General features: G+C 43.5%; 2 protein-coding genes across 5 annotated transcripts in view; one reads left to right on the top strand and one right to left on the bottom strand.

Moving 5' to 3' along the window:
* Positions 1 to 3,815, top strand: part of CCND3 (cyclin D3) — a 119,873-nt gene extending 116,058 nt beyond the window's left edge. For all 4 annotated transcript variants that reach the window (XM_044674558.1, XM_044674557.1, XM_044674555.1 and 1 more), the window contains 3 exons: positions 1,198 to 1,357; positions 1,747 to 1,883; positions 2,688 to 3,815. In XM_044674558.1, the coding sequence (XP_044530493.1) occupies positions 1,198 to 1,357; positions 1,747 to 1,883; positions 2,688 to 2,855 (465 nt within the window). In that variant the 3' untranslated portion in view covers positions 2,856 to 3,815. The remainder of the gene's footprint in view (positions 1 to 1,197; positions 1,358 to 1,746; positions 1,884 to 2,687) is intronic.
* Positions 3,816 to 5,531: 1,716 nt separating this feature from the next.
* BYSL (bystin like) lies at positions 5,532 to 25,984 on the bottom strand. The gene is made up of 7 exons (XM_044674554.1): positions 25,592 to 25,984; positions 19,473 to 19,641; positions 12,539 to 12,677; positions 11,328 to 11,461; positions 9,182 to 9,342; positions 8,966 to 9,068; positions 5,532 to 6,205 (listed from the first exon to the last, which is right to left on the bottom strand). The coding sequence occupies exons 1-7, from the start codon at positions 25,854 to 25,856 to the stop codon at positions 5,860 to 5,862; spliced, it is 1,317 nt and encodes a 438-aa protein (XP_044530489.1). The 5' UTR covers positions 25,857 to 25,984; the 3' UTR covers positions 5,532 to 5,859.
* Between the last annotated feature and the right edge of the window lie 305 nt (positions 25,985 to 26,289).

Here is a 26,289-nt window from a genome sequence, read left to right as displayed (position 1 = left end):
GGGGGGGGGGGGGGGGGGGGAATAGAATGAGGTGAATTCTAGGACAGGTTAGGGTATCTGAGCTGTGGCTAGCTGCCAGGAGGAAGAGGCCTTGGAGAAGAGTTGGGGCTGATGGCTGACAGTGTGGGGGGTTGGGGGGTGGCATTTCTCTTTTCAGCAAGGGGTCAAACCCATAAGTTTCTTCCTGAGATAAAAATGGTGAAGAAATCCTCATGTGCAATTCGGAAATGGGGCCAGGGCTGGGAACACAAGACAAGAGGATTAGGGAGGGGAGGGCAGATGGGAGTGTTCCAGCAGCTAAGGGCGTATTGGTGGAAGGGACAGTCAGAGGAACTTCTAATGCAAATTCCCCACAGTACTCTCAAATACCCAGAGTCTGTATCCCTGGTAGTAAGTTGGCACACTTGGTGGGCAGCAGAGCCTTCTGCTTTCTCACCTGGTGTCATTCCTATCTGGAGCTGCTCTGCCCTCTGGCTGTGATGGATGGATGGTGCCCACCTCCTTTTCTGAGCCTACTGGATTAGGTTTCCTGTTTTCTGAAGCTCCAAGCCCTATTTCTCTGGGGTTCCCACAGTCACCCTGGGGGTCTTTGTCACCCCTTTACCCCTCCCTAACCCCTGACCCTCAAACCCTGCTGTGGGGATGTGGGTTGGGTTGGGCAACTGCTCCTTTGAGGAACCTCATGGGGCAGCTGGGCTGCTGTGTCATGGGAGGGGTGGCTTTAGGGCTATGTCTTCAGCTGACCTGAGCAGCATTTCATTTCTTCAGTGTCTGTGGAGCTGGGAGAAGGGAATGTCTGCCTCCTTTTTTACCTTGCCTGACCACCCACCCTCTCTTGGAGCTGTGAAGATCTGGGCTCTGAGAGAGCAATTATTCCCCCACAGAAGCCTGTCCTGGTGTCTCAAGCAGGGCTCTGCTCCACTCCAGAAGTGGCTGCACTTCATAGTGGTGATGAGGCAGTATTTTCCATAGGTTGGAGAAGCGCCTTAAGTCCGGAAAAGAAGCAAGGCATGCTTGAATTATTCCCACCCTTAGTGGGAACACTTCTGTTCCAATGTGCATCTGCTTCACCGTCTGCTCACATTCCCCAGGCTCTCCCTAGGTGGGCATCTTTCCTAGGCCTTCCTCTGTCTTTGCCACCCCATTAGGTCCCGGTTCCTAACGTTTTTACCTGCCCTCTTCCCCGACTGCTACTAGGACTGGGAAGTGATTGTCCTGGGGAGGCTCAAGTGGGACCTGGCAGCCGTGATCGCTCATGACTTCCTGGCACTGATTCTGCACCGGCTTCCAGTGCCCACGGACCGACGGGCATTGGTCAAGAAGCATGCCCAGACCTTCCTGGCCCTCTGTGCTACAGGCAAGACCTCTTGCCCCTCTCCCGTCCTTTGTCTCCATGCCAGTTGAGCCTGCAGCGGATGGGGTAGAGAAGGCCAGATTTGGGGTTTTAGGACCAGATGTTCCATGCCTACGCCATTCTGTCATTCCCCATTGATACCCTGGCCGCTAGGGAGGGCTATTTTCCTCTCCCAGAGACACCACTGTCTGACGTGCCTGTGTGAGTCTCAAATAAATATCTAGGGAAGGAGCTCATAGTCCTTACAAGTGTTTTACATCACCGAGTTCCCAGCCAGCCTCTTGTGAGGCAGGAGAGTGTTTGCCCTGGGGTGGGGGGGTTCCGGCCGGCTGGGTGGCTGCCCTTCCTTGGCCTTCATTCCCCCATCATAACCCCGCCCCTTCTCTTCCTAGATTACACCTTTGCCATGTACCCACCCTCCATGATCGCGACGGGCAGCATTGGCGCTGCTGTGCAGGGCCTGGCCGCCTGCACCTTATCTTCGGATGAGCTGACCGAGCTGCTGGCAGGGATCACAGGCACTGACGTGGTGAGTGCCAGGCAACCGAGGTGGGGTGTGGAGCCGCTCCGTGGTTTCCCTGCCTCTCACCAGCCCCGGGGCTGGCGAGTTCCCTGAGTCTCCAGCAGGGGGAGGTGGCCGCCTGGGACTGTTCTCCCGGGAGGGTCTGCCCCGGGGGGAGGGGGCTGGGGGGAGGGAGGAGAAGGAGGAGGAGGGCAGCACAACCCCACTCTTGCTTGCCACATCCTCTTGTCAGTTTCTGAGAATTGAGGGCAGATTCCCGGGGATGGGCTGTGGCCTGAGCCTGCCCTGTTTCCCCTTCTACCCATCCCCCACTTCCAAATATGGCCACAACAACAATAACAGCAATTGGCACTTCATTGGTGTGCTTCGTAGGCATTCTTTTTTGATCTTTGAAACAACCCTTGCAGGTAGGGAGATGCGGTTATTCCCATTATAGAAGTGAAGAAACGAGGCTCCCTAAGAGGCTGAGTCTGCCTGAGCGACCAGCCTAGGGGTGGAGCGGCTTGTCTGCTTCTGGCATTTTCTAGTTGTGACCCTTAGAGGCAAATCTCTCCAAGCCTACGGGCCTCTCCGCAGGGCCCAACTTAAAGCATTGGCGTGTGGCTCCATTTCACCAAACGTGTAAAAAGTTATTTTGTAGATTGCAAGTGCTCTGGTGTGTCTTTATCACGAGGATCCTTCTCAGAGCTGCCCTCCACCAAGCAGAACCACCGGGAACACGTAGGGGGAGGCTAGAAGGGACCTCCTCGGTGGGCCTCCCATTTGCCCTTCTTACCCATTCCCCCCATCTTTTCTTCTTCTTAATCCCAGGACTGCCTGCGTGCGTGCCAGGAGCAGATCGAAGCCGCTCTCCGGGAGAGCCTGAGAGAGGCCGCCCAGGACACGGTGGCCACAGCCCCCAAAGCGCCAGAATATTCTGGAAACCAGGAGCCTAGTCAGACCAGCACCCCAACAGAAGTTACCGCCGTTCATTTGTAACTCCTCCCCCGCTCTTCCCCATCCCTTCCGGTGGGCCACACAACCAGGGAGGAAGGGTCAGCCAAGATGACCAGCCCAGCCCAATCCCCACCCCCGCCCAGCCTCTGCTCTGAGAATCAGCTCGATGGTGGGCCCAGGAGCCAAGAGTCTGAGAGGGGGTTGATTCTGCCCTCTGTGTGGGCCTGCCCGTGGGCCAGCTCCGGAGCTCACTCTGATCCTGCCTCTCTTGTTTTTGCCAGTTCCTGTCGATAGTTTGATCTGGTCTAGGCGGAGCTGTTAAGTTGGCTCTTCCTTCCCTGAAAGGCATTACCTTTCCCCTACACTCCCCAAGGAGTATTTGCATTTAGACTTGAAGACTTAATTCCCAGCCTGCCCCGGGCTGGGGGTGGGGATTGTTCCTCGGATATTTTTGTGCAGCCTAAAGCCAGCCCAGGGGACGAGAGAAGCTGGGGTCCCAGTCTTAGGGGTGCTGGAACTGCAGCCAGATTCTTTCTCGAATTGCTTCCTGCTCAGCTTGCCGGGTGTGCACCCAGATGTCAAGTTGGGGGTGGGTTGGGGGGAAGGCTCCATGTATTAATTTATTATAACAAGTAGCCACAAAGTGCTGAGTACAACATAGGAGGGAAGGGGGAGCTTCCCTCTGCCCCCTACAAAGTGTCCCTGTTGGTCAGTGGGCCTCCTCCCACCTAACTCCTGCCCCATCCCCCCATTTGGCTGGAAAGACTTCGTGCCAAAGATGCTGCTACAGCCTGGGGGGCCGAGAGGGTCAGCAAGCCCCTTTTCCTTTGGCCCTGCTCCCAGGGGTGTGGAAAAGAGGGATAGACTCAAGAGGTAGTGAAGTCTCTCCCAAGAGAGGGAGGCTGACCCTGTTCTCTGCACAGGTGTCCTGAGGCCACAATTTGGCTCCAGCAGGGACACCCCAGGGTCCTCAAGCTACCTGAATAAAGATTCTGGATTAGATCCTGCTTCAGCTCTTTTCACATACTAATTGGCTGTGGGGATTGGAGGTGGTGGTAAGAGTATTTGGCTTCTTGGAAAGGGATCCAGGGGGTGGGCTGGGAGGGGAGCTCCAAAGTCTGAAAGAGACTTACTTAGGCTTGCTGTCTTTTTAAACCTTTTTTTTTGGTCTTGGAATCAGTGAGGCAGAAGTGGTAAGGTCTAGGCATTGGAGTTAAGTGACTTGCCCAGGGTCACAGCAGAGACCAGATTTGAGCCCAGGTCCCCCAAGCTCCAGACCTGACTCTTCTGAGTCACCTTGCTGCACCCCCAAACTGGGCTCTCTCTGACCAGGACTACTCCTTTCCAATTGAGGGCCTCTTGGCCTAGAGCTTGCTGAGGAACTGTTTTTGTGGTAGCTCTAGTATACAGACCACAGCTCTGAGGACCAACTGACCCCTCTTTTCTGTAGCCCCGATCTGCCAAATGTCTTAGGGAAAAGGTCTATCTATAGGATATGTTCTTAAATGATCTTTGAGGTCCACCCTAAATGTGAGCTCTCAGTTCCTGAGTAAGGACAGGCCATGGAAGGTCTCTGCCTTCCTAAGTCTTCTCTTTTCCAAGTTAAACATCTCCAGTTGAGTAAACTTAAGGAAAGGAAAGGGCAGATTCTAAGGAGCCTCTCCAAATGGAACTTGCAAGGGTGGTTACAACAGGGCTGAGGAAGAATCTTGGCTCCATGGGATCAGTGAGGATGCCTGGAGCAAGGCAGTAGTTTGAAAAATATCTTAGGGTTTTAGCGGTCTGCAAGTTCAATGTGGGTCATTGGTGAGTGTGATATGGCAGCCAAAAAAGCTAATGTGGTCTTGGCCTGCATGAAAAGCAGCATCATTTCTAGGGACAAGGATGTGCCATTCTCTCGGCTTGGGTCCTGGTTCCCTCCATCTGTAATATGTGTTTGGAGTTGGAAAGCATCAGGATTCTAAAGGGCTTTGAGTTCATGTAAAGGACATAAAGGAGCTGGGGATTTTTAAAAGTGAAGAAGAGGGGACTCATAATGACATCCAAACAAACGATTTGTCTCAGGAACTTCTACTGGTGTCTGGGGCTTAACAGAACAAATCCAATGCAGTCCTTTAAATACTAGAGGTTATAAGGAATGTATATCCTGGAAAAGAAAAGGGGAAGGAAGTGTGGCAAGAAGGTGGCAAAGAGCTGTCTTTAAGTAACTACAGGACTGTCATGTAGTAGAAGATTAGATTTGTTCTGTTTGGCCCTAGTGGGCCACCAGGAGAAATGTGTGCAAGCCACAAAGAAGCAAATACAGGTTGATGTCTGGAAAACTTGCTAATAGTTGGAAATGTCCTTAAGTGGAAGAGATGGTGGTTAGCACTCGATGTCTTTAAACAGAAGGTAGATGACCAACCGACCAACCACTTACCATGTATATAGATTGAACCAGATGGCCATTAAGGTCCATTCCAACTCTAAAATTCTGTGACTAAGGGTAGAGAAGTCGAAGTTCAAGCCTCAGTACTATCCCCATTTCCTGGACACCTTTTTTTTTTCTTTTAATCTAAAGATTGCTAAGGGAAAGGGAGAGGTAGGGAGGGTCTAGGACAAGGATGAGGTGACAAATGAGATAAATATACAGCTTTTTTTTTTTTTTTTTTTTTTTGGTGTTCACATTCAACATCCACCTGCCTCAGCTGCAAATTAATTTCTTCCACCTTCCAAAAAGGAAGAAAGAGAAGGATAATGTAGCCCCAACCATGCCACAGAGCAAGTCAGAATGTGACCATACTTACTTGCCAGGTTCTAGAACAGAACAGGGCCTAGAGAAGCTCTGTCAGGCACTTAATCCACTACAATTCAAGTCTAACCAGAGATATCATGGCACTTCCTGTGTCAGCCTCCCTTCTCCCCACAGCACTTCCTCAGTTTTGTCCTTTAGGTGCCCCCAAGTCTTGTAGTCCTAGGAGCCATGAAAAAAATCACAGAACACTTCATGTGTCATCCATCTCTATCCCTACCAAAGAGGGGAAGGGAACAGTCTTCCTGAGGAACTTCAGTCCATATTCACAGAGGGCCCTTCAACATCACGGGCAGTAGCACTAAGCAGCTCCCTCCGGATTTCGGTGGATAATTGTGGGTGGGGCTGCAGGCGAAGAAGTTCTAGCAAGGCCTCCTTCTGTTCTGTGGCCAGATCAGCTTTATAGCGCTGAGCTAGGGTCAGCAGGCTCTGGTGCCAAAGAACGGGCAGCTTTCGCTGCTCAGTCCGGAAGGCTAGGAAGTGGAAGACCAAGGCATCCAGCACCCGGAAGGGCAATGCATACTTCTTGTCCAGTAGTAGCCTAAGGAAGATGCTATTGGCTCCACTGTATTCCATCTCAGCAATTTTCAGCATGGCGGCACTGAGGGGGAAGGACAAGCAGTAACAACAGATGAACATATTGGATCACTAAGGGTTTTCAGTTGGGAAATAGCCTGGGATAGAATAGTCAGACTTTGGGACTTTGAAGCTTAAGATGAGCTTATTGGAGACAAAAATTTGGCTGGGATGGAGAAAAGAGCATTATTGACTCTTAGGGGGCAAGTAGCACAACTGTCTTATATTGGTAATTCAATAATATAAACAGCAGATTAGTACAGCAGAATCAAGAGGACCTGGGTTGAAAAACGGCCTCTGAAATACTGCTGCCATCACTTAATACTGCTGAAATACTGCTGCTGTCACTTAAGTACCAGGATGGCCTCAATTTCCTTATTTATAAAATCATGACTTTGGATTTGATAGCCTTTAAGGGTCCTTTTAGCTCTTAAATATGTGATCTTATGACCTCTAAGTTTTACATTCTGGGGTAAGTGAGGGGCATCTTCCTAGATTCTAAAATTATGGGAGTTAGGGCTGAAAGGAACTTTAACAATGAGAGGACCAGAACCAAAGAATACCTTGAAGGACACCAAGCTGTATCAACTGAAGCAGTACATCTCAAAGTCAAGTTACAATATTTTCCATCAACTGATACACAGTCCTTCTAATGTTAAAGATTGCGACAACTGAAAATTTGACAGGCAATACTCCTGGGTATTTATTAACTGACTTGTCAGGACAAATTTAATTTGGTCAAATGATTCTCAATGTTCCAAAGTAAAATTAAAAAACAAAACAAAACAAAAAACTTGCCTTCTGTTTTAGAATTGATACTGTGTTATCAATTCTAAGGCAGAAGAGCAATAAGGGCTAGGCAATGGGAGTTAAGTGACTTGCCCAGGGTCACACAGCTAGGAAATGTCTAAGGCTAAATTTGGACCTAGGACCTCCTATCTCCAGGTCCAACTCTCAATCCACTGAGGGACCTATCTCTAACCACCCCCCCCCACACCCCCAACATACAATTTTAAGAGCTCCTTATTCAGCCTCTCCCTGGAACATCCCAAGACATCTCTAAATTGGTAAATAGCTAACTGGGAAACTCACCTCCTCCACATCCACATAGGTGATGGTGGAGAGCTCACCAGGAAGAGCATTTTCTCTTCCTTAATTATTAATTGGGTTTTACTGGGGGGGTAAGGGGGGAGGGAGATATTCCTTAGAGTTCTTAAGAACAAAGGAAATGTAAAGTCAACAGACTGGAGCCTCTAATCCAGAACCCAGATATAGGAAATAAGAGTATATAAAAAATAAATTCTCTCAAGACTATATAATCTACCCCTCCCATTTTAAAGATAAATTGAGGCTCAGAAGAGACTCAAGATAATAAGCTGGAATTTCAATTCAGGCCTTCCAACTTCAACCCATGATTCATTTCCACTGTATTAATATAGCACTTTACAGGTTATAATGCAATCTGCAGACATTATTTCAATTGATCCTTGTGTGAAGCTTCATCTCCCTTCCTGCTAATCCTACTACTTCCATTGCCAGTGTTTACTCTCCAAAGCACCTCAAAAGCCAGGCTGGAGAAAAACAAAGCCTTTGGATCTCACACTTGCATCTTTACCCTGGCCACTTATTACCACTTTTTTTTAACCCTTACCTTCTGTCTTAGAAGTGATACAAAATATTTATTCCCAGACAGAAGAGTAGTAAGGGCTAAACAACTGGGCTTGAGTGACTTGCCCAGGATCACATATCCAGGAAGGCTCTGAGCCCAGATTTGAACCTAGAACCTCCCATGTCTAGGTCCAGCACTCCATCCACTGTGCCACCTAGCTGCTCTAGCTTCCCACCTCTTTTAAGATCTGTCATCAAATCACCATTACCACTGCTTCTGGAAAGGCCATGTTAATGGACTCCTGTTTCCTTCATCACCTTTGGAATTCCCAAATCATAGCCCTAAACTCTTGTATGTGTTTTCTCCCCCATTAGAATGGAACCTCCTTTAAGGCCTTTTCTGCCTCCATTTTGTACTGGTATCCTCAGCACTTAGCATAGTGTTTGGAGTACACTAAGGAGGGAAAGGAAAACAAGCATTTATTAAATGCAAACTCTATATGTCAGATGCTTTGCTAACCCTTTTATAAATACTATTATCTCCATTTTACAATTGAGGAAACTAAGGCAAATGGAATTTAAGTCACTTTTCCAGGTTCACAGAGTATCTGAGGCTGAATTTGAATTCGGCTCTTCTGGACTAGCCCCAGTGCTCTATTCCTTACACTATTTGCAATTCATTCACTCTTGTCTTCACAGTAGCCCTGTGAGGCACAACAAATATTTTCTTCTTCTTTTACAAACGAGGAAATGGAGGCAGTGCAGAGTCAGAGGGCTTGGTTCAAGTCCCAGTGCTGTCACTTACAAGTCACTTCATCCTGGCCTTGGCTTCCTCGTGTTTCAATGAGGAAGCTGACCCCATGACTCCTGAGGCCCCTTCCTGCTCTCATCTCTGACTTGCCCACAGTTCATTCAGCCAACAAACCTGGACTTAAACAGTGATGGCTGGATTCCTAATCCAGGGGCCTCTCCACTGAATGGTGCTGCTGCCTCTCAGCAACCCACTTAATTGAGCTAAGCCAGTGGCCTGAACATATAAGCCAAGGAAGTGGCTCGACACACTTCCGGGCTGGGCCCTGACTCTGCCCTGCATCAGTTTCCTTATCCCTGAACTGTCTGGGATGTTGGGAGTGCTTATGGACAAACAGAGAGGGCAGCTGAGGGGAGCCCCCAGTACCTTGAGTGCAGCACTGGGATAGAGCACTTGGTGATGATGCTGCCCACGATGATGGCCTCCCGAAGGGTGCAGGTACCAGATTCACACAGGGGGATCAGGATCCCTGGGGAGGTCAGAAAAGGGACATCAGTGAGGATCAGTCAGGTCAGAGTTTAAAGGCAGCTCGGCCCCAGGAGCCACCGTACCCACTGCAGAAGGGCTCGCTCTGGCACCTACCTTTGAACCATGCCCCAGGCTTGAACAATGCTTTCTTGAGAGCCATGTAGAGGTGAAAGTTAAGGCGTTTGTACTCAGCAATGTCATCCCGCACACGGGGGAGGAGCACCAAGTTGTAGAAGCGCTGGGCCATTCTCTCCTTGAGATTAGATGAGAATATCCTGGGAGTAGAAGTTTCAAGATCAATCATAGATGAGATGGGTGTTGGGGGAGGGTGAGGGAGGGGGTGGGTAAACTCTTACCTTCTGTCAGTATCAATTCTAAGATAGAACTGAGCAGTAAGGGCCAGTCAATCAGGGTTAAGTGAAGTGTCCAGGGTCATACAGTTAGGATGTGTCTGAGGCCAGATTTGAATACAAGTCCTCACAGCTCCAGACCTGGTGTTTTATCCACTGTGCTACCCAGCTGCCACCACAGATGAGATTTTAAAGCAGCACTTTGTAAACTGCAAAATGCTAGATGAACATGAAGTACTGATGATATTACTTACTGATGTTGTTATTTTTATTTGATATACCTGGTCTGTTAAATACTACTCTGGATGCTATGGACAAAGCATTTGTGTGAAATGAAGTCTACCTTTCCTGCACTTCTGTAGGAAGAGCTTCAGGTACTCCACACCAGGACTACTGTGAACAAAGTGGAAAGAGTCCTGAGGTGGCATCAGGGGTTCTTTGTCTGAAAACTCTTATATGCTCCTTACTGTGTGGCCCTGAGCAGGATTACTTCACATTATTGGGCTTCTGTTCCTCATCTGTCAAATGAAGAAATCTGACAGAATGGCTTCTGAGGAACTTTCCTAATAAATCAATAGCCTTCTGCATCACCACCTACTTCTATCTCTTTGCCAGCTACAATTCCAGGGCAGACTGGGGAGAATGAGTGAAAAAGACTGACTAAGGGCTACTTAGAACTTTTAAGGGAGATGCTTCTCCAGCACACATGGCAAAATCCCAAACAAGGACATGCTGGCCACTGTCTCTTCTCCATCCTGGTCAAAAACTAGCAAAGAAGAGTGAAGATGTCACAAAATACTAAGCTATTCTTCATGACACCCCAAAGCATTGTGAAGAATTGGTAAAAGGTCAATACTCCTAACCCAGATCCTAAGGCATGGCCAACAGAGCAGTGGAGATATCTAGGAATATATATGACTATCTTAGGAGACGGGTAAGCCTAAAGAGACACCAGGTCTCCAGGATTTCCCTTCTTTGACCCATCACAAATCTGCCAAAATAACCTTCTTAGACATAGATTTGACCAAAGGACTCTTCTGGGACTCCCCATAGGCAATGGATAAAAATGCAAACTCCTTGGCCTGATACTTTTAGTCTTCTACAATTTGACTCCCAAATACTTTTTAAGCTTATTTCCATTTGGTCCTCTTCACTTACTGAATAGTTGAGACAAACGAGATTATCTAATAGCTGCCCTCTGATTGCATCCAGCATTCAGCCCCCATTGGTGCCTTTGAGCAGACTGCTATCTAACCTCTGCATTAGCCCCCTTTTCTGCCTCCCTTCTCCTGCTGGGATTCTCTTCAAATACTAGCTCAGGCACTGCCATCTCCACCTAGACTCTTCCATCTGAAAGGAGCTTCTCTTTCATCCATTTGTAAAGCATTTTATCTGGATTTCCCTCCAGCCCCCAAAGTGCTCTTTCAAGGCATAGATTGTGTCCCATCTTGGGTATTTGCTGGGACAGGGGTTAGAGTGCTGAGCCTAGAGTTAGGAAGATCTGAGTTCAAATCCAACCTTAGACACTTATTGTGTGCTCTTGGACAAGTCAACTCGGTCCCTTCAACTGTAAAATGGGGATAACAACAGCACCTTTCTCACAAAGTTACTGTATCAAATGAAATAATATTTGTAAAGCATTTAGCACAGTGCCATACAGTCGGGACTATATAAATGCTTATTCCCTTCCCCTATCTATCTTTGTATTCTGAATGCCTGGCACCAGTGAAATACACATAGTAAGTACTTAAATAATATTGAATTGAACTGAAACGTAACAGAGGAGCTAGAAGGTGGCAAACCATGTGATTAAGAGGCTACATGTTAGGGCAAGTCAAGGTCAGCATGGCAAAGGGAGGGAGGATCTCTCCTCTAGATTAACCCTACTTCCTGCTTTGGGTCCCTTTTACCTGGTGGCCTGGTACATGGCAGCTGCAGTCCAGCTCTCAGGTTCTGTGATGTAGAGGATCTGCTCCCAGTTGGAGAGAGCGGGAATAATTTTAAATGCCTTGGGAAGTTTGCCACTACGGTACTTGGATAACACCTGGGGTGAAATGGAAGCCAGAAAGGAAAATAATGAATAAAAAACAATTGGTATTATTATAGCACAGATCTGACCATGTCACTCAAGGAGCTTGTTGGTAGGGAGTGGGGGAAGTGAAAACAGGTTGTATAGTAGACAGAGTGCCGAGCCTGAAATTAGGAGGTCCTGGGTTCAAATCAGCCCCTCAGACTTCATAGCTGTGTGACCCTGGAGAAGTTACTCAACCCCAATTGCCTAGTCCTTATCACTCTTCCGCCTTAGAATTGATACTTAGTAGAATCTAGGATAGAAAATGAGGGTTAAAAAAAAAATCTCCTGAGGGCTAGTTCCCTTTTGCTTGTAGGATAAAAACAAATTCTTTTGTTTGGCTTTTAAAACTCATCCCAGACTGGTGCTGGCCTCACTTTCCAGGATTATCTATTATACATCACTCTCCTTTCCCCACTTAAGGGAGCAGTCACCCATTCTATGCCATGCCATCTCTGATCTCTGTACCCTAGCAAAGAAGTCTAGATTATCCTCTCTTCCCGCTTCTTCCACTCCTGAGCCCAAGTGCCACTTCCTATAATTTCTCAGTTGCTAACTCCACCCCTATATTACTATGTATTCCCCTGCCTGCAGTGAATATAAAGGCCTTCATAACCCCGAACCCTCCTACCTTTCCAGTCTTCTTAACATTTACTCCTCAACACACTAACTATTCTGTATTCAACATACTCCGTCTCTTGACTCTAAGCATCTCCTCTGCTTGTCTCCCATGTCTGGAATGCTCTTCCCCCCCTACAGCCAACTACTGACTTCCCTTGCTTCCTTTAAGTCTCAACTAAAATCCCACTCCATACAGGAAGACTTTTTTGACCCCTCTTAATTTCAATACCTTCCTTCTATTATTTATTTCCTATTTATCCTAAATATAGCTTGCTTTGTATATATTTGTTTGCAACTTTTTATTGACTACTGATTGATGCTTGTTAGATCAAGTGAAGAAAACCAATTTTTTGTTTAGCACCAAACATGATTTAAGTACCTGCTGTACGTTAGATCAGAGATTTAAATATTCTCCAACATAGCTCCTACCTCTCTGACACCTTTGTAGACTTCTAGAACCCGGGAGTCCAACTGGGGCATAGGACAACCTGACACCTCAGACATAACAGTTTCCACCTCAGTCTTCTTCTCTGTCAATTTCTCCATGATGATGTCTGCCAGTGTGCGCCTGGGGGGCAGAAGGAAGAGGTGCAGTTGTGATAATGGTCAGATGGGTTTAACTTTTACAGCTATCACCTGGCTCTACATTCTCTAACGTTTGCTTTGATGATAAAATATCTGGCAGATAAGGTTGACTACCCCATTCCTGATGAAAAGACCAGAGCTAAATAGAAAAATTTAACATTCAAACACAAAATTCAAGAGAAGCATAAAAAGGTAAACATGACAGAGAATCATGAGATTCAATAAAGTCAAACTGTTTACATTCCCATATGGGAAGACAATACATGTTAATTCCTAAAAACTTTTTTTTTTTAATTTATTAGGACAATTAGAAGCAAGCAGTCTACATAGATAGGGAGCATGGGTGTGAGTCAATTATTTTAAAGAATGATCTAAAAAAAAGAAGTGAGAGATGAGGAAAAGGAAAGGTAGATTAGGGGAAATATCTCACATGAAAGTGCACAAGGGAGATATTTTACAGTGGATGAGAAAATGGAGGGAGTGGTGGTAATACTTGAACCTCACTCATCAAAATTGGTTCAAAGAGGAAGGAATGAATACTCTTTCTCTCTCTCACTCATTTGGATATAGAAGAAAGGGTATGGGGGAAGGAGAGAATGATAAAAAAGAATGCAGATTAAAGGAGGCAGTGGTCAGAAGCAAAACAAACTTTTGAGGCAGGATGGGATAAAAAGGAAGATAAACAGAAGAAAAATATGGATGGAGGGAAAAACACAATATTATAACTATGAATGTGAATGCAATGAGCTTACCCATAAAAGTGAAGCAAATAAAAGAAGGAATTAGAAATCAGAATCCAATAATATGTTGTTTACAAGAAATATGCTTGAAACAGAAGAATACACATACATTAAGTTAAAATAAGGAGATGGAGCAGAATCTATTATGCTTTAGCTGAAGCAAAAAAGGCAAGAGTAGCAATCATGATCTTAGACAAAGCAAAAGCAAAAAAGACAATTAAGAGAGATACTCATGAAAATTACATTTTGATAAAAGGTACCAGCGATAGTAAAATAATATCAAACACTTTTACATCAAGTTTATCTCATAAAGGCTTTTCTTAAATATTTAGGGAACTGAGGCAAATTTGTAAAAACAAGAGCCATTGTCGAACTAATAAATTGTCAAGGGATGAGTTTTCAGAAGAAGAAATTAAAGCTATCTATAGTCACAGGGGAAAATAAATGCTCTAAATCATTATTGAATGGAGAAATGCAAATTTAAACAATTCTGAGGTACCACCTCATATCTACCAGAAATGACAAATGCTAGAAGGGATAGGGGAAAATAGGTACACTAAGGAACAGCTGATGGAGTTGTGAATTGGTCCAAACATTCTAGAGAACAATACGAAACTATGACCAAAGGGTTATAAAACTGTTTGATCCAGCAATACCACTACTAGGTCAGCTTCACAAAGAGATCAAAGAAAAATGAAAAGGGCCTATATGTACAAAAATATTTATTGTAACTATTTTTGTAGTGGCAAAGAATTGGAAACTGAAAGTATGCCCCTTCAATGGCTGAACAAGTTGTGGTAGGTATATGACTGTGAAGGAATATTATTGTGCTATAAAGAAATGATGAGGGGGATGGTATTGGAAAAATGGGAAGACCTATACGAACTGATGCAGAGTGAAGTGAACAGCACACAGAGATTATAATAATGATCAACTGTGAAAGACTTAGCTATTCTGATAAAGACAATGACTCAAGACAGTTCCATGATAAAAAATGTTATCTACCTCCAGAGAAAGAACTGATGAAATCTGAGTACAAAGTATAGTTTTTGTTTTCTTTTGCAATATAACTAATAGGGAAATGTTTTACATGATTTCATGTGTTTAACTGATATCATATTGGGTAATAAGGAATAAGTCAGGTATTTCAATTGCTTGACTTCTCCATGGGCAGGGGAAAGATGAGAGGGAGAGAATTTGGAATTCAAAATGCTAAATATGAATTTTTTTAAAAGAAGGTAACTATCTCCCCCTGTTCAACGCCTACCCATCTACCACCTCTTGTTCATATATAGTTATGATTCACCTGGCTGACTTTGTCAGGGAATGACATTGGCCATCTAAGGAAACATGTCAGCCGAACTGAACCTTTTGTCACTGAGGCTCTATTCAGATGTCTCACTGAGAAATGACTGAGATGAGGTGAAATAAACTCTTACAGCTCTACTGAGCAAGAAGGGCATTGGGTACAAGTCCAGCAACAGACTGCAGGTCTGTCAATAGAGGATCAGACTTGGAGGATTAGGAGAGGCTGATCACCAGAGGCTTATTCATCAGGAGAGGACATCTTTGGCTACATCAAATCCTTTGAAAACTACCTGTTCATATCTTCAAACCATTTATCTATAGGGGAATGGCTCCTATTCTTAAGTCAGTTTTTTGAAAAACACTCTTACCTTCTGTCTTAGAATCAATACTAAGTATCAGTTCCAAGGCAAAAGAGCAGTAAGGGCTAGGCAATTACCCAGGGAGACAGCAAGGAAGTGTCAGAGGTCCCATTTGAATCCAGAACTTTCTATTTCCAGGCAGGCTAGACTTCCTGTCTACTGAGCCACTAATTGCCTCCATTCGGTTTCTTATGTATCTTAGATATAAGTCCTTTATTGGAAAAATCTGCTGCAAATACTTATTTCCCAGTTACCTATTTCTCTCCTATCTTTAAGTACACTGGTTTTGTTTACTGGCCGCAGCAACTCACAAGACTGCTATTTGGAAGAATGGAAACAGTGAAAAATTTAGTCAGAGATACTTAGGTAGAATTCTAGCTCAGATACTTGCTACTCTCTGACCTTGGGCAAATCACTTCCCCTCTATGGACCTCAGTTTCTTCATTTGTAAAATGGGGGTTAGAGTAGATAAGACTCTAGAAGTTTCTTCTAGTTCTAGATCTGGGACCCTGGGATGGTATATAAAGGCAACATTATCTGGACTGAGGTTGGAGTACTCTCACAGATACTTAGGGACTTGAGCCTTACAGTCAAGAAGTTCAAGTACTCAACTTTGTTCATTCTTAATCAAAGGTACTTTTTGGATGGAAATCTTTCTCAAATACATACTTCTCAGCAGTCTTAAAGAGCTTGAATGGAATGTAACCTTTTCTTGATGACCCAAGGCCATCATTATGGAAATCAACTACTGTACTTTGCAGTAATTCAGTGAGGCTCACAGGGGTTTTAAGGCAGCTGGCAACTACACTAAATAGTACAGGTAGCTTTGTTCTTTGCATTCTTATGACTGCTTCTGATAGTTTTTCTATCTTGCCTCTTGCAGTCAAGGGTCACTTAGAATCAAAGAATCTTCAAGCAGAAAGGGATCTTAAGAGATATATTCCAGTCTAACCTTCTACTCAGTGTAGAAAGAACTTCTCCACAACACTCCAGAGAGGTAGCAATTCATTCTTGATCGTAATACTTCCTGAAATGGTCCAGTACTCTAAAAAGGCAAATTGTTCCACTCTTGGACAATTCTTCCAATGGTTAAAACACTCTTTCATATGCTGAACATTTTGAACTCGCCTTTCTATAATGTCCCACCCTTGATCCAAGCTCTGACCTTTGTAACTACAGAATTCACCCAATTCCTTTCAAAATGACAATCCTTCAGATTTCAAGAGGACAAAGATTATAATACAAAATATATTTTAGAGTTGAAAGGAACCACAACAGCCAGTCCAATCATACCCAAAAAAGGAACTCTACTAAAGCATACCTAACAAATGAACAGGTAGCTTTGTTGGCAGACCCCCGCACCACAGTCCCCTTTCTGCACCTCAAGGCAGCCTCTTCCACTTTGAGAAGGCTCAAATTATTAGGAAGTCTTTCCTGTTATCATCAGGCCTCCATCTGCCTTTCTCAGCTTCTGCCCACAGTTCCTGGTCTTGCCTCTGGTCCAAACAGAATTTTCCTTTCATGTGACAGCTCTTCAGATAAATGAGGTAACTGTGTCCTGCTCTCTTATGTGCCCACCCCACCCTAATCTTTTTTAGGCTAAACATTGTTTTCTTTTCCTTATGTCTTCCTTTCTCAGGGTTAAATATTTCCAAATTCTTGAACCACTCCTCAGATCATATGATCTTGAGTTCACACACCATCCTGGATCACTCTCCTCTGAGCTTGAGGTAACCTATCAACGTGCACCCCCAGGACTGTTGTATGTGGGGCACAACCAGGTCCTTTCATCTCCCTCATTCCAGCTATCACAGAGCTAGAAATTCAAACTCAAGCTTTTCTGACCATCATATTACACTGCTGATTCATGTTCAGTTTGTAGTACATTAAAATACATTTTACATGAACACCATTAAGGTAAGTTCTTTCCTTCCCATTCTATGCTTTTGTCCTGGAGTATTTTCCTGAGCTAAGTACTTATAAGTCTTCCCATTTCTCTCTATAAAAAAATCTGTGTGGTAAGTACTATGGATTAATATTATACCCATTTTGCTGAAGAGTAAGCTGTAGTTAAAAGTAAGATGTACTTGTGCAGGGTCACAGAGCCAATAAGTATCACAAATAGGATTTATGATTTGGTTTTCCAAATCAATCCAAGACTGATATTCTATCCATTATACCAAAACACTTCTTGTTAAGTATCAACACAATTTTTTTTTTAACTTTTTTTTTTTTTTTAACCCTTAAGTTCTGTGCATTGGCTCCTTGGTGGAAGAATGGTAAGGGTGGGCAATGGGGGTCAAGTGACTTGCCCAGGGTCACACAGCTGGGAAGTGTCTGAGGCCGGATTTGAACTTAGGATCTCCCGTCTCTAGGCCTGGCTCTCAATCCACTGAGCTACCCAGCTGCCCCCTCAACACAATTTTTTTCAGCCTGTTGAAATGTTTTTTGGATCCTGATCCTATCATCCACAACATAAACTATTTCTCTTAGTTTTGCATCAACTACAAATTTGATAAATTTCCCTCTTCCTAAGTAACAGATAATAAAGTTTAACAGGCATGCCACTAGGCGACAACCTCCTCCAATCTGATACCAATCAATGAATCAATATGCTTTGAGCAGCTAACTGTATTATCATCTAGATATATCTCTTTATAGTCTGCATAAAAAAAATGAGAGATGTTTTTGAAATGTCTTGCTGAAACCTATTTTGTCTCCTGGGTCAAAAATTGGCAAAGAGAAGTGAGGAAACTCAGGAAGTCACAAAATACTGAGGTAATTTTCGGTAATTTTCCAAAGAATTCAGATTAAGTGATTGAGAGACAATCATCTAGAGCAGGGGTCGGCAACCTTTTTGCCTGTGAGAGCCGTACAGTGCTCACAGTGCGCGCTCCTGTAACAGTGCCTGAAAAAAAATTGACTTTATGGCTCCTGCAGAAAGAGCCCTCAAAAGAGCCAGATATGGCTCGAGAGCCATACCTTGCTGACCCCTGATCTAGAGCAATCACAGGGAACTCCCAAAGGGGCTGAGGAAATACCTCAAGGATGCACATGATCATAAAAGAAGAAGGCAAGAAGTGAAGGAAGATGCCATTAAAATATTTAAATGGCTGTGGAATGAAAATCATCAGTCAATAAACATTTATTAAGAACTGTCTATGTCCTAGGCACTGGGCTAAGTGCTCAGGATAGAGCTTTAGGAAGCTCACAATGTAATGAGAGAGACAAAAAGCAAACACCTATGTACAAATAAGCTATATACAAGATGAATAGGAAATATTCAACAGATGGAAGGCACTAGCATTAAGAGGGACTGAGAATGGCTTCATGTAGAAAGTAGGATTTTAGCTGGGACTTGAAGTCAGGGAAGACAGGAAGCAGAAATGGGTACATAATAGGGAGGGGGAGAACTGAAGGGGGTATTAGAAGAATATAAAGGTGGAGGTAGATTATGAAGGGCCAATAGAACGACAGAGGATTTTATATTTGATCCTGGAAGTGATAGGGATCCACTAGAGTTTATTGAGCAGGAACACAATGTGGTCAAACCTGCATTTTAGGCAAATCACATTGAAAGCTGAGTGGCAGATGGATTGATCTGTGGAGAGACTCGAGGCAGGTAGACCTACCAGCCATGAGGTGACTGAGAGCCTGTACTATGGTGGGGGCCATATTAGAGGAAAGAAAGGACATAGGTGAGAGATGTTACAAAGCTGGAACAGTAAGCTGTAGGGCACATGTTACACAACAATGTTGGTCCACACTAGTGTAGAGTTCAGAAAGAGCTTGCCCAAGAGGAAGGTCCAGCGACCATAAGAGTGCTATATTCCCGAGTGCACAACTGCTAAAGGCTCTGAGGGACAATAGAGTATGTGAAGAAACAGCTATCATGTTGTAACTACGAACAAAGAACTTGAAGTATCCTGCTGAGAGGAAAAGAACCTAGGAGAAAAGGATTGGTAAAGCATACGAGGGCCTAAAAGGGACATCAATGAAACAGCCAAAGGGATAAAGCACACTATGGAAAGGAAGAAAGATAAAAAAAAGAAAGAGGAAAATGATTAAAGAATCCAGGTTCAAATACTACCTCTGCCACCAACCATTGTGACCATAGGTGAGTTTGCGATAGTTCTATCAGCAAGTATGGACCAAGTTGAATGCAAAAGCCTTCACAGTGCCCTGAAGTTATTTGGTCTCTAGTAGTTCATCTTTACCTGTGTTCTTCCAATGGACAGTCACCCCTTTAGTGGTACTCTTCAGAAAATACCAGGCTTCATTAGAGCGGATGACAAATATGCCTGAATAATCAGCTTGCCAATGCAGTTCCCACTGGGACTCAGTTGTCCCATCATTCCAATACAACCCTACCTGAGTGGGGGGTTCTTGTTCATGAACATCTCGATGGCTTGCTCATCTTCGGGATTGACAGCTACCTCTGAATCATATCCAGATCCCACCATTGCTGCTGCCTTCTCCAAGGTTGGCCATTCCTCATCCTGGTCTTCTTCATCTGATTCACCACCCTGGGCTTCAGAGCCTATGGGAGAAGGGCAATGAACATGGTGAAAGGTCATCAGGGAAGATACAACTTAAATCAATTCCATAAGCATTTGTTAAATGCTTTCAGTTTGCTGCATACTGTGCTCCCTGATGTGGGGAACATGGATGAAGTTTTAGTCAAACATCTGCTATATAGAGCTTATAAATAAGCTAAACACACATGAAATAATAACAATACCAGGATATGAGTAAATGCCCATATGTGTAGTAGCCGCTCTTTTTAAAAAAGGAGCAAAGAACTGGAAACTAAAGAATTGGGGAAATGGCTGAACAAAATGATGGAATTTTGGCAAAATGGAACTATTATGTCCTAAGGATGGTTTCAGGGAAACCTGGCAAGATGTATTAACCAATGCAGAGTGAAATGAGCAGACCTGAAAAACAATTTATATAATGACAAATATAATGAAAAGACAAATACTTTTGGAAAACTTAACTCTAGGATAAGTGAAGTGATCAACCATGATTTCAGGAGATTGGTGAGGAGATATATTACACATATCAAAGGACAGATTTTTTTTGACATGGTCAATCTGAGAATTTGTTTTGCTTAACTAGGGTTATTTTTTACAAGAGAGAACACACATTTTTTTAAACATTTATTAATATTCATTTTTAACATGGTTACATGATTCATGCTCCTACTTTCCTCTTCAACCCCCCCCCCCCCAATTCCCCCCACCCAGGCCAATGCACATTTCCACTGGTTTTAACATGTGTCCTTGATCAAGACCTATTTCCAAATTGTTGTTAGTTGCATTGGTGTGGTAGTTTCAAGTCTACATCCTCAAATCATGTCCACCTCAACCCATATGTTTTTCTTATATGTTTCCTCTCCTGCAGTCCTTCCTCTGAATGTGGGTAGCGTTCTTTTCCATAAATCCCTCAGAGCTGTCCTGGGTCACTGCATTGCTGCTGGTACAGAAGTCCATTACATTCGATTTTACCACAGTATATCAGTCTCTGTACAGTGTTTCTTCTGGCTCTGTTCCTTTTGCTCTGCATCAGTTCCTGGAGGTCTTTCCAGTTCACCTGGAACTCCTCTAGTTTATTATTACTTTGAGCACAATAGTATTCCAGAGAACACACATTTTTGTTAATTTTTAAAAAGTGAAATTAAATAACTACAGCTTGTTAAGAGAAAAAAGTTAGATCTAGATCCACAGGGTCCTGAATTGCTAGGCAGGAATCCAGCTGGGGAGAGAAGGTTCAGACATATACAAACATAAGAATAGATCATATTAGATAAATTTAAACCTAGGTAAAGACAGTAAATGTTATAGGATTTCTAAGAAGTGACACAGCATTTCAACTGAATGCTAAATATGATGACAGTGAATTATGATGTACTAGAAAAGAATATTAGACTTTGTATCAAAGATTCAAAGTTGGAAGGAACCTTAAGAGTTCATCTATTCCAACCCTCTTGTTTTACAGATAAGGAAACTGAGGGCTAGGAAGTTCAATGGCTCACCTATGGTCACAATGGTTGGTGGCAGAGGTAGTATTTGAACCTGGATTCTTTAATTTTGAAGCCAGGGCTTTTCTGACTATACAGTGTTAGAATATTCACTTTGCCTTATCTGTCAAATGACATGGTCAGATGAGAAGTATCCTGGAGCCAGTGCCAGAAGACTTGGGCTAAATCTGACAATTAATCATCTGTGCCATCACAAGCAAATGACTCAACATTGTTTAGCTTCATTCTCTTTATCTAGTAATATTTTATTAGTAATATTAGTATATATTATCACACATATATACACACACACACACACACACACACACACACATATATATATATATATATATAATTAGTATAGTAATTAGCAATATTATTTTTGTAAGGCTTTGCTAAGGTAACTCATCAGGAAACATTTATTAAGTGCCTACCACCAGCCACTGTGCTAGATATTGGGGAAATAAATACAAAAATGATTCGATCCCTTCCCTCAAGGGATTAACATACTACCTGAGAGGTCAACATATGCATGCATAAGTATAGGAAAAAGAAATATAATATAGAGCTTTAAGGGGAGAGCATGAACAGATGGTTCTCAAGGTGGTACTTGAATTGAATCTTGAAGGAAACAGAAGTAGAACTGAGAGGGGCAGCTAAGTGGCTCAGTAGATAGAGTCAGGCCTGGAGATGAAAGATCCAGGGTTCAAATTTGACTACAAATACATCCTACCTGTNCACATATATATATATATATATATATAATTAGTATAGTAATTAGCAATATTATTTTTGTAAGGCTTTGCTAAGGTAACTCATCAGGAAACATTTATTAAGTGCCTACCACCAGCCACTGTGCTAGATATTGGGGAAATAAATACAAAAATGATTCGATCCCTTCCCTCAAGGGATTAACATACTACCTGAGAGGTCAACATATGCATGCATAAGTATAGGAAAAAGAAATATAATATAGAGCTTTAAGGGGAGAGCATGAACAGATGGTTCTCAAGGTGGTACTTGAATTGAATCTTGAAGGAAACAGAAGTAGAACTGAGAGGGGCAGCTAAGTGGCTCAGTAGATAGAGTCAGGCCTGGAGATGAAAGATCCAGGGTTCAAATTTGACTACAAATACATCCTACCTGTGTGACTGTGGGCAAGGCATTTAACTCCTGATTGCCTAGCTCTTATCCCTCTTCTGTTTTAGAACTGATACTAAGTATTGATTCTAAGATAGAGAGTAAGGGTTTAAAAAAAAAAGAAAAGTGGATCTGAGGACTAAGTGATTTCAAGTATAGAGAACAGCTAGTGCAAAGGTATGGAGATAGGAATAACAGAGTGGGAGAAACAGCAAGAATGGCAGTTCCTGGCTACACCACAGAGTAGATAAAAAGTTAGAGGAGTTATATATAATCCTTAAGCCAATGGGAACCATTTGAGTTTATTGAGTCAGGGAGTTAGCTAAAATCTATACTTCAGGAAAATCATTTTAGCACCTGTGTGGAAGGTGGCTTGAAATAGTAAGTCTTAAGACAGTGAAACATTAAGAGATTATTGCAATAGTTTGAGAAATGATGAGGGCCTGAACTAGTATGTTGGCTTTTCAAGGAAGGAGAGTGATGTGAGAGAAGTGGAAGTAGAAATGCCAAGATCTGGGTAGTGAATGAATATGTGAGTGGTGTTCAGGATGTCAAGGTGGTGAAACTGGATGTACAGAAGACAGAAACAGGGAGGTTAAGAGGACTCAGGTATAGGATAATGAGCTCTGTATTTAATGTAGTAAGTTTGAGATGCCTCTGGGACTTCCTAAGAGTCAATCAGAAATGTGGGGCTGAAGCTCAGGAGATAGACTAGGGTTAGAAAAAGAGATCTTGAAGCCATTTGTGTACCTGGCACATAGTAAATGAATTTTTAAAATGTTTTGTCTATCTATCTATCTATCTATCTATCTATCTATCTATCCGCATAAAGATAGTTTTACTTTATCTTATGTTTAAATTGACAGACAGTTAATTTTGATAATAAAACTTATCTTAGCCTAAACTGATTAAAAGGTATAGAGCCCAGAATATAGTCTTGGGATACACCAGGGGTGTGCTAGTGTCAGCTCCAACCAGCTCTTAGGACTGGCAATTCAGTGTGGAGATTCATACTCTGGAAACTGGGAAATGCTACAAATCTGAGCTTGATCTATTTCTTTCTTTTGACTTCTAGACTTTAAGATGTAAAGATAACATTAGTTATACAGATTAATCTTAAAAGCACATGGAAGGCCTGATATTTAAATATTTATTAGCACACTACTGGGGTATAACTACAATTAGTTACAATTATGTAGTGTGATTGTGGTCATGAACCAGCAAAGGAGTCTGAGAAGGAATGGTCACACAAGGTGGAGAACCACTGTCTGAAAACCTAAAGAAGAGAGGCTGGTCAATAGCAGTAAATACAGCAGAGAGATCAAGGATAAAAAGTGACAAGGACATTTTTCAGTTATTATCATCACATGGTCTCTAAAGTTCTATCCAAGGGCAGAATTCTGAGAATTTCAGTGAGAAGGAAAAGAAAGTGTGTATCACTATTGGGGTTTTCCACTCCTTGTCACAAATCCTGAGCCAGTCAGTTATCAAACAATTATTCTCTTCTTTGTGTTAGGCACTGTGCTTACACTGGTATACAAAAGCAAAAACAGTAGCTGCTTCCACGGAGCTGATCTGATGGGAGAAACAACATATGAACAAAATATATCCAGAAAAAAGTGAAGATAATTACAGAACGAAGATATTAGCATTAAGGAAGATTGGGAAAAGCTTCTTGTATGCATAAGGTGAGATTTTTTAGCTGAAACTTGAAAGAAACCAGGAGGCAGAAGGGAGGGAGAGAATTACAGGTAAAGAAGGAGGCATTGAAAATCAAAGAGATGGAATGTCCTGTCCAAGGAATAGCAAGAAAGCCAGTTTCCTTGGACAGTTGAATACATAGAAAGCTGTAAGGTATTTAAAAAAAAAAAAAAAAGACTGCAAAAGTAGGAAGGAGCCAGGTTATGAAAGGCTTTAAAAGCTAAACAAGATCTTATATTTGATCCTAAAGATAAAAGGGAGGGACTAGTATTTAATGAATGCAAAAATTATATGATCAGACTGGCACCTTAGAAATAACAATTTGACAGCTCAGTGAAGGATGAACTCGCCTGGGGAGTGACCTGGCTACCACAACAGTCTAAGGATGGGGTGATGAGCATCTGTATCAGGATGGTAGCAGTGTCAGAGGAGAAAAAAGGAAACATAGAAGTTTCTATAAAGTAGAATTCACAGAACGTGCCAACAACCCACTGGAAATAGTAGGGTGAAGGAGAAGGAAATATGAAGGATAACACCTATGTTGCCAGGCTCCTAAAAGTAATAGCAAAATTGGGATTTTAGAGGAGCTAATGAGTTCAGATTTGGACATAATAACTTTGGAGAGTCTATGGGATTTACATATTGAGATGTCCCAGTCAGTTAGAGATGTGAAACTGGAGATTAGGGCTGGATAAAAAGATCTGAAAATTATTTGCATGGAGTCTATAATTGAATCTATGCAAGCTGAGACCACCAAATGAAACTGTAGAGAGGAGTAAGAGAGCATATATCTCAGGACACATTCATAGTTGGAGGACTTCACCATAGTTGAAGATCTAGCAAAGGAGACAGAAAAGGAGCTGTCAAACAGACAAAGGAGAACCAAGATAAAACCAAGATGGAATAGTGTCACAAAAACCTAGAGAAAATAAGACTATTAAGAAGAAAGGGGAGAAGAAAATTAAGTGGATAGAAAGATGTGCCTGGAAATGGGAAGTCTTGAGTTCAAATCGAGCCTCAGTCCCTTTCTTGCTGTGTGACCCTGGGGAAGTCACCTAATCCCCATTACCTAGCCCATACCACTCTTCTGCCTTAGAACCGATACTCGTAACGATTCTAAGACAGAAGGTAAGGAGAGAGAGAGAGAGAGAGAAAGAGAGAGAGAGAGAGAGAGAGAAAGAAAGAAAGAGAAAGAGAGAAGAAAGAAGAGGGGGGTGGACCCCACTGTCAAAAACTGTAGAGATTTGGCAATTAAGAAATCGCTGGTATCTTTGGAGAGAGAGCAGGGCCGGTAGAATGCAAATGCTGGACGGCAAAGAGTTAAGAATGAGAGGAAAGTTAACTGAAAGCGCATACTGTAAAGTCTTCTCAAATTGAACCGAAGAGAGACATATAGGTTGATAGAGATCAAAGGAGGTTTTTTTTTTTGAGGATAAGGGAGACGCGAACATACTGATTAACAGCAGAAAAGCATCGAGTATAAAGGTAGAGTTGGAAGATTAGTGAGAAAATGCTTTTTAGGTATCTAACCCACCAGTTTCCCGGAAGCTCCGCCTTAAAGATTCTCAGCCCCTCCCTTACACATCCCCAACTTGCAGCACAGGCCAGCCTCGAACCCCTCACTAACCCAGTTTCGTGGTGAGCTTTCGGGGCTCTGTCCGGTCACCCGACCCATGTTCGGCTTCTAGCTCTTCTTGCTGCTCTCGCGCCTGCTGCAGGATCCGCCGGGTCAGGCGGGGCCCCACGTACTCTTCTTCCTCCGCCCGGCGGCCTTGGACCCTCCGTTTCTCTCGGTCTCCAAGCTGTACGGAGTCACCTGCCAGGATCTGGTCTGCCAGCGGGGTATGCTTTGGCTGCCCTCCGGCCTTGCGGGACGCCTTGATCTTGGGCATGGTCTCCAATATCCCTTCTCAAAAACACGTGGGGAACTGGCAGAAATGTGCACTGCGCAGGCACCAAGCTTCGTGTAATTCTCTGCTCCGCCCAAATTTACAAGACAAGCTCCATTGACGGAGTGCAGCGTCTCCAAGTGGTCGGAGGCTAGAAATTCAGCATCCGATGCCACCCCGGCTCCGCCCTCTGCAGTAATACGTCACCAGGACGCGTCGAGGTTCCTCTGTAAAACGGCTTGCGTTACCTAAATTGGATTCCTTATTGCTCATTGTAGCTCCAGTCGTAGCTTGGATTTGTTATGTCTTCCTGAGATCGGCGTTTAAATTGCGAGTCAATTCTTAAAAACCTCCCGCACCGCTCTAAGTGTAGGGAAAGTGGGCGGAGCTCCTAGTTGGGATGACTGCCCAACCCCGGGCACCTCCATGATTTGCG

The sequence above is a fragment of the Gracilinanus agilis genome, chromosome 4 (assembly GCF_016433145.1).
Source record: "Gracilinanus agilis isolate LMUSP501 chromosome 4, AgileGrace, whole genome shotgun sequence".
NCBI lineage: Eukaryota > Metazoa > Chordata > Mammalia > Didelphimorphia > Didelphidae > Gracilinanus > Gracilinanus agilis.
The sequence above is the reverse complement of the archived record's forward strand: the minus strand, read 5'-3'. Positions and strand labels throughout refer to the sequence as shown.

Coding starts and splice junctions, on each gene's coding strand:
- BYSL (XM_044674554.1), bottom strand. CDS start 25,856: ATGCCCAAGATCAAGGCGTCCCGCAAGGCCGGAGGGCAGCCAAAGCAT. Junction 12,678..19,472: donor AACAAGAACCCCCCACTCAG/GTAGGGTTGTAT, acceptor TCTGCCCCCCAG/GCGCACACTGGCAGACATCA. Junction 11,462..12,538: donor TCTACAAAGGTGTCAGAGAG/GTAGGAGCTATG, acceptor ATTTCACCCCAG/GTGTTATCCAAGTACCGTAG.